The 8875-nt window shown below is 40.4% G+C and overlaps 1 protein-coding gene across 1 annotated transcript in view; it reads left to right on the forward strand.

Annotated features, from left to right (window-relative positions):
* Positions 1 to 2222: 2222 nt before the first annotated feature.
* LOC103590400 (schlafen family member 11-like) overlaps positions 2223 to 8875 on the forward strand; it is a 32682-nt gene continuing 26029 nt past the window's right edge. Inside the window, 6 exon segments of the mRNA XM_008572620.1 lie at positions 2223 to 2277; positions 6045 to 6172; positions 7666 to 8137; positions 8140 to 8215; positions 8289 to 8462; positions 8648 to 8751. Of these exon segments, the coding sequence (XP_008570842.1) occupies positions 2223 to 2277; positions 6045 to 6172; positions 7666 to 8137; positions 8140 to 8215; positions 8289 to 8462; positions 8648 to 8751 (1009 nt within the window).

Here is an 8875-nt window from a genome sequence, read left to right on the forward strand (position 1 = left end):
TAATTTTAATGGACACGTTGTAATTGAACATATTTATGGGGTAAAAATCTGATGTTTTGATAACATATATACATTGTATAATGATCTGGACAGGGTAGTGAATGTATCAATCACCTCATCACTTATCGTTTCCTTGTGGCAAAAGCATTCAAAGACCTCTCCTCTAGCTATTATGCAGTATACAAAAGTTCGTGGTTAACCGCAGTCACCCTACTGAGCAATAGATCACCACAACTTATTCCTCCTATTGAATTAGGATTTTTTTTTTCCTTTTTGTCTTTTTTCGTGTCCGGCAACGGATCGCAACCCTCAGTGTCGCGCCCGCACCGGACCGGGACCGGCAATGGGATTGCAACCCTCGGTGTCGCGCCCGCACCTCGCTTAGCCAGTGAGCGGGAACCGGTCTGTATGTGGGATCCGAACCCTCGGCGGGAGCGCCACCGCACTCCCAAGTGGTGCACTGTAGCAGTGCGCCACCGGGCCAGCCCTGAATTAGGATTTTGTACTGTTGGCCAACCTCTCCCTATTTTCTCTTCCCTCCTCCACCCCTCCCCAGCCTCTGGTAACCACTGTTTTACTCTCTGCCTCTATAATATCAACTTTTAAAAAAATAATAGATTCCATATATGTGTGAGGTCATATTTATTTCTTTCTGTTCCTGGCTTCCTTCACTTAGCATAATGTCCTCCAAGTCCATCCATGTTGCCACTGATGACAGGATTTCATTCTTTTTTGTGGCTGAATAGCTGGATTTTTGAGGTTTTTTTTTTTCTTTTTTTTTTTTGCAATTGTGTCAAAAATACATTTACCTTTTTTGTTTACCAACATTAATGAAAGCAGATACTTGTGAAAGCTCTGGGGAAGTGAACTTGCTCAACTTTAGTTGCTTCCTGAAATCCTTCTGGAGATGAGGCACAAATGAGCATGTAATTATGAATAATTTAGCAGGTGGATGGTTGAGAAATATTTGCCACTCTGCATTAGAAAAACAACAGCCTGGCCCAGTGTGATGTTTCTTTGTGGCTTGTGTTTGCCAGACCCTTGTGGGTTCAGGGCCCTACTTTCCTATACCATTCTTCCCCTCTCCAGGCCACACCCCAAGCCGCTCCAGGGGCCCCACTGCCCGCCTCCAAGTTTTTAACTGGACTTGATTGACCTGGTCTTCATATATCAAAAATCTTGATCCCAAATCTTGGCAGAGATTTTGCTTCTGGTTACAGAAGCTTTGGCATATCTTGGTTCTCTCCCACCCTTGGATCTTATTTCTCTCTTTCATTGTTTGGTTTAGCTTCTTGTTTCTCTCACAAACAGCTCCCAGCAGTGAGTAGGTCCATTTTGGTTCTTATCCATTGGGTTGGGGAGGAAGAGGAGCAAGTCAAATATTAGATATGAGTTTCAGTCAATCACCAGGGCCCTCAGTTTACTTCTAAATGCCTCTCAACTATGTCTACTTTTTTCATCTCCACTGTTACCACCCTAGTCCACATCACCATCTTTTCTCATCTGGACTACTGAAATAGCACCCCAAAAGGTCTTTTCCATAACTGCTCTAGCCTCCTCCAATCCACTCTCCATGCTTCAGCCACAAAGAACTTTGTAAAAAACGGACATCTGATGCGGTGTCTTCCTGCTGAACATCTTCCAATGGCTTCTCATTACTCTTAGGATAAAGCCCAAATCCTTAAATGGCCTACCAGACAATGCACAATCTGACACTTGACCTCCTTTCCAGGCTCCTCTCCTTCCTCTCTGTCCCTCCATCTTTGTGCTGTCAGTCTTCTGAACTTGACCTACCTCTTTCTACTTCTCTCTGGAAAGTTCTTTCCACCCTTCTTCACCTAACTAAGTCTTCACCTCGTTTACTTTCTTCAGATCTTAACTCAAATATTACTTTTTCTGGAAAACCTTCTCTGAACCCATTCCCCTTCCAACTGCCAGGCAGAAACAGTGGTTCTGTTGTAAGTTCCCCCAACATTCTAAAGTTTTGTTCATAATAGTCATTTGTTTACTGTCTACCTCCTTCTCCAAATTATGACCTCCTTGTGAGCAGGGACCGTCTTTGTTTTGTTCACCACTGTCTCCTCTGGATTTAGCACAGTGCTAGGACAAATAATAGATGTCCAATAAATGTTGAGTAAAATATTTATGATTATTCAGAATTGGGAGCAATCTCAATGTTTAACAATTGAGAAATGCTTGATTCATTAATATAAACCTGCTCGATGAAATGTAAGGTAGCTTTTGAAACATATGGTTGTAAACATAATAACCTCAAAGGTTTGTAGAAGTGTGAAATGATAAAAGCAGAATTCAAAATTTTGTTCATTTGATGCTCACAATTTGTTTTTAAAAATGTAATATTATTAAGAGAGATAAGGGAGATATGTATGAAAGGGTAATTGATTGTCATAATAATATTTGTAAAATATATTAAACAAGGATAAGACTGAATTTTGTAGCATGCCTTATTTTTTATGTGTCAATGTATATTTAATAATGTAATAAGTATTTGATTTTGAAGTTTTAAAAAAGTTCTCCAGGAAACCCAATATAACCAAGTACTTTATACAATTTTCTTTGATTACTTTCCTGATGTTTCTCTCTGTTATTAATTTATCTGAGTTCGCAACTTTTAAATTAAGATTACTTTCGATTACTTTCCTGATGTTTCTCTCTGTTATTAATTTATCTGAGTTCGCAACTTTTAAATTAAAACCAGTGTTGCTTTTCTTCCTATTTTTAGAAACTGATCATTAGGGCTGGCTGATTAGCTCAGTTGCTTAGAGCTTGGTGTTGTAACACCAACGTCAAGGGTTCGGATCCCCATACCAGCCAGCTGCCAAACAAACAAACTATTCATTTATGTTCCCAAATTTCTTGATATATATTTTGATGGCATAGGATCTCTCTTAGTCATTATTTTAGAAGAAGAAATCTACCAGAGCTTCCTATTTATTGTTTTTCCTTTAGGTTTTAAAGGGAGAAGAAAAGGTTAGGTGCTCTCAAGCTTGCCATTTCAAACAAGATGATCCAGACTTTTAGATATAGAAGGGAGTTGCCAAAATGAAAATATTTATCCAAGAAAACTAATTAACATGCAGTACTTGAAAGAAAATGTCCATAGGAATAAACATTAAGATGATTTGAAGCTCATATGTCACAAATGGCACATTGTACTAGTAATCTGGCAAGAACACTTTAATGCTTATAAAATATAGAAGAACATAGTTATAAACATAAATTTTATTACAAGGAACACGGCAGACATAGGCATAAGACTGTGAATTACCTGGCCTTCTAAATAATTTACTGCTCAGTGCTCTGTATCCTTTTCACACCTGCATCAATCACAATTTTATTTGTTCAGAGCTCTTTTTAGATAATAAAGATGAAAGAAAACCAAAAGAAACAAAAACAACACTCTTAATTTTGTTAATTAATCAAATAATTGCTTTTCAATTTTCCAATTTCCTTCTGCCATTACATTCATGATTCCCTTTGTTTTGTGTTCCTTTGTGATCAAGTTCTTTTTCTAATTTTTTAAAATTTTGATACAAATCACTCTACTTTTATCTTTCTCTCTTACCAATATAGGCATTTAGGGCTATAGATTTTTCTCCACATATGTTTAAGCCATGCCATGGTAATTTGGTGTGACCTCAACCATCAATGTCCCGCAGGGAGATTCTCTGTGTCTCTTAACAGCACTTAGTGTGCTCACAATGAGCACTCATTGAATGTTTCCTGTACTAATGAATCAAAAAACAAAATGTTTTCAGGGTGTGCTGGAATGTATAATCAAGCAAAAGAAAAAAATGACTGTGCAGATTATAGCACAATTCTGAGAGTCTTAAGAGTCCCCTCCTCACCACGGTACTGCTGAGTTTTATTGATTTGCACATGCATTCCCAGACACAAGTCTATTTTTGTTTTCAAGTATATTTTATTTTATTTTTATTTCTTTAAAAAATTTTATTGGATGTGCATATTCATGGGGTACAATGCTAACTGTTGCCAGTTGTGCCCAAGATGTGATGGCCACATCAGTACTATCAGCATGTCATTACCACAAATTGCAATTATTCCCTGTTTCCCCCATCCAGTTAATCCCTGACTTCTCTCCCCATCTCCGCAACTGTAGGTAAGCTCTCTCCCTCTGCAAGTCCGACACACCACTGTGGCCTTTCTTTACTTCCTTCTTTCTCTTAGCCTCCACATATGAGTGAGGATATGCAGTATTTTTCTCTCTGTGTCTGGCTTATTTCACTCAACATGATTTTCTCCAAGCTCAGCCATGTTGCTGTGAATGGCAGATTTCATTCTTTTTTTTCTTTTTGGTCTTTTTTCGTGACCGGTAAGGGGATCGCAACCCTTGGCATGGTGTCGCCCGCACCACGCTCAGCCAGTGAGCGCACCGGTCATCCCTATATAGGATCTGAACCCATGGCGGGGGCGCCGCTGCGCTCCCAGCGCTGTGCCCTCCCGAGTGCACCACGGGGTCGGCCCGAATTTCATTCTTTTTTATGGCAGAGTAGTATTCCATGCTGTATGTGTACCACATTTTCCTTATCCAGTCATCCATCGATCATAGTTTTTTGAAATCATAATGGCCCAGGACACCATTATCTCTCAGTTGGATCACTGCAAAACCCTCCCTACTGGTCTGCTGCTCTCTACTTGGTTCTTCACCCTGAATTAAAATTTGGGACCCCACCCTTCAAAAAATTACAATACAGTAAAATTAACTTTTTGGTGTACAGTTTTATGAGCTTTAACTCATGAATAGATTTTTATAATTACCACCAAAATCAGGACACAGAAAAAAAATTGGGGGCTGCCCATTTTTAGTCATACCCTCCCCCTTCCCCTAACCCTTAGCAACCACGGATCCCTTCTTCACGGTTTTATCATCTCAAAAAAAAAAATTGGGGGCTACCCATTTTTAGTCATACCCTCCCCCTTCCCCTAACCCTTAGCAACCACGGATCCCTTCTTCATCAGTACTGTGTCTTTAAAAATGTCTACTGTTCATGTCGCTCCCTTCCTTAAAGCCCTTCTTTGGCTTTCCACTGTTGTAAACAGTGGCCCTTTTCTAACTCTCTAGCCTCTTCTTTCACCATTTCTTTCCTTACCTCCCAATTCCCTACTACTCTTAAGTTCTGGCCAGGCTGAACATCTCTACTGCTTTAATACACTATTTCCTTTGCTGATTTCAGGCCTTTTTGATACCAGAGGACACTCAGCTCCTGGCTGAAGCTCCCCAATATCTTGTTACCAAACCCAGGTCTGGCTGCCTGGCCTCTTTCAAAAGCAAACCACTCAAAAGTCAAACGTTGGTGAAAATGGAAGTCAGCTTTTATTCAGGAACACTGGTGACCTGACGAGAGATGTTAGGCTGCCCATCTCTCTGGCAGACCTGAAGGAGAATGGGCAGCCTAAAGCCATCTCCAAGACTCAGGTTCACTGAGGGATTTTTCTTTTCCTTTTTGTCTTTTTTACTGACTGGTAACAGGATCACAACCCTCGGTGTCATGCCCATACCGGGGACCGGCAACGGGATCGCAACCCTCGGTGTTGCGCCCGCACCGCGCTCAGCCAGTGAGCGGGAGCCGGTCTCCACATGGGATCCAAACCCTCAGCGGGAGAGCCACCATGCTCCCAAGCAGCACACTCTCCAGTGCACCACCGGGCCAGCCCTTACTGAGGAATTTTTAAAGAGGGGGTACAGAAAATGGGACATGGGAAATGAAAGCAGGAGGGAGGGGGGCATGAGCTGTAGGAGCTCTGTGCAAGAAGCCAGGTGCAAGGTCTTTCGAAGGCTCGACCTGGTTTCTGTTCCCAGCCTTGCTGTTATCTCTGTGTCCTGCTAACCCATCTTTCTGGTCTGAATAGTACATGTCTTGTGGGGAGTTTGCAGCTTCAGGTTGGCTGGAAAACAACTTTATACTCATGTAAATAATGTCATCTTACTCCATAACCAAGATTCGAGATATCAAATAACCATGGGAAAAGAGAGAACACAGAAAAAACTTTTTTTTGCCAAGGAAAAAACCTGTGTCCTTTTAAATTTTTTAAAATTTGCCTGTCTAGTGGGCCTCCCATCACCAGACCAGTGTACCCCAAGAAAGGCCTGGAACATAAAAAGGATTTCCAGCAACTCTTATTTCAGGTAGTAACTATGGCTTGCTTAGGTGACACCAGCCAATTTTTATGTTACAGTAAAGGGAGATAAACTGTAATGTTTGGTTTTGAAAATCTGGAAAGTTTGCTCTGCAGACCCATGTACACAAGGTGATTATATTACAAGCCTATTGGTGATAAGTAGTTTACAAATTAATCGTCACTGACCCCACTGGCTAAGGCAGCACCATATATAGAATCCAGGAACACAATTGCCCTTAAAAACTATTTGGTTTTGTAGTTGCCAAATCTGACTGATCATCAGTATTTCTAGTTATTTTTTAAAGTACAGATAACTGGGTCCCAACTCCAGCCTTAATAAATTAGAATATCTTGGTATAGTGCCTCATAAAATGTGCATTTTTTATCCATCTACCCTCATGATTATGATGCTAATCCAGATTAGAAACCTTTATCTAGTCAAACTGGAATCATACACGGCACCAAGGAGCAAATATACCTTCCACCCCTGCCAGATTTTCCAGAGGTGTGGAGGTTATGAACATGAAAGAAGAGCATACATCTAGATCAAGATGTAAAACAAAACACATTAAATAAAATAAAGGTGAATCATTAATTTTTTTCAGGTTTCAGGTTTAGGAGAAACCTGTAGCTGAGCAAAAACAAAAATTCAGGACCAAGGACAATGCCTGTTCTCTACTCTCATCCCTTGCTACCATGATAGGTTTTGCCTGGGAGTGCATTATTACCTTCTTTCTAGACTTCTAGAGAGGGGAACCACTTGCTTAAGTCTATATAATAAGTCAATAGCTTATCTGGCACTAGAATTTGATACGTAAAAGTCCTGTATGTGTGTAAATATCTATCAAGGATCATGAAGTTGATAGACAATGACTGCCCCAATTAAGATTTCATTTTTTCCCCTTATCTAATTGAGGTTCTGCTTTCATTTGTTATATCTCTCTTTTTCCCCTTTAGAACACATGATCACTAAAATAAGTTTTGAGCACCTTCTTCCTGGGAGTGTTCCATCTACCCCCATCAACAGGGACTGTTTGGGAACATTTTGAGATTTAGACACTTTGCAAATAGGAAGGGCAACAGACCTAATATTTCCCAAGCAGCTATAATGGGCCAAATACTTTATGCTATTTTCATTTATTCCTCCCCATAGGAGATGTGCTATTGTTAGTTTTGTTTATCAGATGAGGGAGCATGGTCTTAGAAAGATTAAGAAATTAAGAGCTACAATGGCACAATTGATTAGTGCATGGTACTCGTATGACAGAGAGGTTAAGGAATTTCCCAAGACCATAAACATAAAAAGACGTGGACTTAGATGAGGTATGCTAGATAGTTCAAGGCTTCTTTTCCTTTATAATTCTAATATAATAATATTTACAAAAATGTAAAATGTACATAATTAATAATCATTATAATAATCAACCAGTTATAATTATTATAATTAATCATCATAATAAATATTTTTCCCCAAATTGATCACTCTTTCCATGTTTAGTGCAGCCAGGACATTTGCAAAACAATCCCGAATCCCTCTGGATGGAGCTGTCCTCACAGCATGAAGGACTGGAAGATTTAATAAATAAACAAATGCATCCTTTCTCCCAGGGAATTCTGATTCTGTCTAAAAGCTGGGCTGTGGACCTGAACTTGCGAGAGAAGCAGGCAATCATGTGTGATGCCCTACTGATAGTACGGAATAGCCCTCCCATGCTATATAGCATTCTCAGGGAGCAGGATGCAGCGGGGCAGGACTACTAAACCCACGCTGCCTTTACTTTGAAGCAGAAGCTGGTACACACAGGGGGCTACACCGGGAAAGTGCATGTCAGGACAAAGGTCCTCTGTCTGAGTTCTGAGAGCAATGCAGAGTCCTTGAAGGGTTTAGGCTCTATGATAGGTTACCCAGGGTCCTATAACCTTGCAAACACCCAACAAATGGAAGCCTTGCTGCAGTCCCTCGTAATTTTCTTGCTTGGTTTCAATCTTACTTGAGTGACCAGCTCAGGTGTGAGGTTTTAAATCTGCTCACAAGAGGCTGGCTGGTTGCTCAGTTGGTCAGAGCACAGCCTTACAACACCAAGGTCATGGGTTCGGATCCCCATACTGGCCAGCTGCTAAAAAAGAAAGAAAGAAAGAAAAGCAAATCTGCTCAGAGAATTGTTTGTGCATGGCTTACCTGGCTCAAGGAAGACAATCATGGCCATGAAGACCATGGAGAAAATCAGGAACATGATTCACTGTGAGGCAAATAAAATTCTGTACATTTGTGAAGAATAGCCTCTGAGGACCTTTATCAGGTAAGCAGTTGGATCTTATTTACGTAAATGTAACTTAATCTGGGTTTAATTTTCACCTTGTTCCTTGAGTATTAGGTGGCAAAATGATATGTGACAACAGTACTGTGTTCAGGGGAGCATGATAAAATAATTTTTCCCTTTGTTTAATTAGAGAAAACCTGAGTGTATTGTTTTAATTTTTACAGTAATATAAATATCTGCCAAGCAGTGACCTGGAAAACCTTCATGAAAAGGAAAAATGACTTTGAAAGTATTCAGCACATCATCATTGATGAAGCTCAGAATTTCTGTTTTTTTTTTTGGTCTTTTGTCTTTTTCCGTGTCCGGCAATGGATCGCAACCCTCAGTGTTGCCCCCGTACCGGACCGGGGACCGGCAACGGGATTGCAACCCTCGGTGTTGCCCCCACGCCT

Source organism: Galeopterus variegatus, unplaced genomic scaffold (genome assembly GCF_000696425.1).
Source record: "Galeopterus variegatus unplaced genomic scaffold, G_variegatus-3.0.2 Scaffold812, whole genome shotgun sequence".
Lineage (NCBI taxonomy): Eukaryota > Metazoa > Chordata > Mammalia > Dermoptera > Cynocephalidae > Galeopterus > Galeopterus variegatus.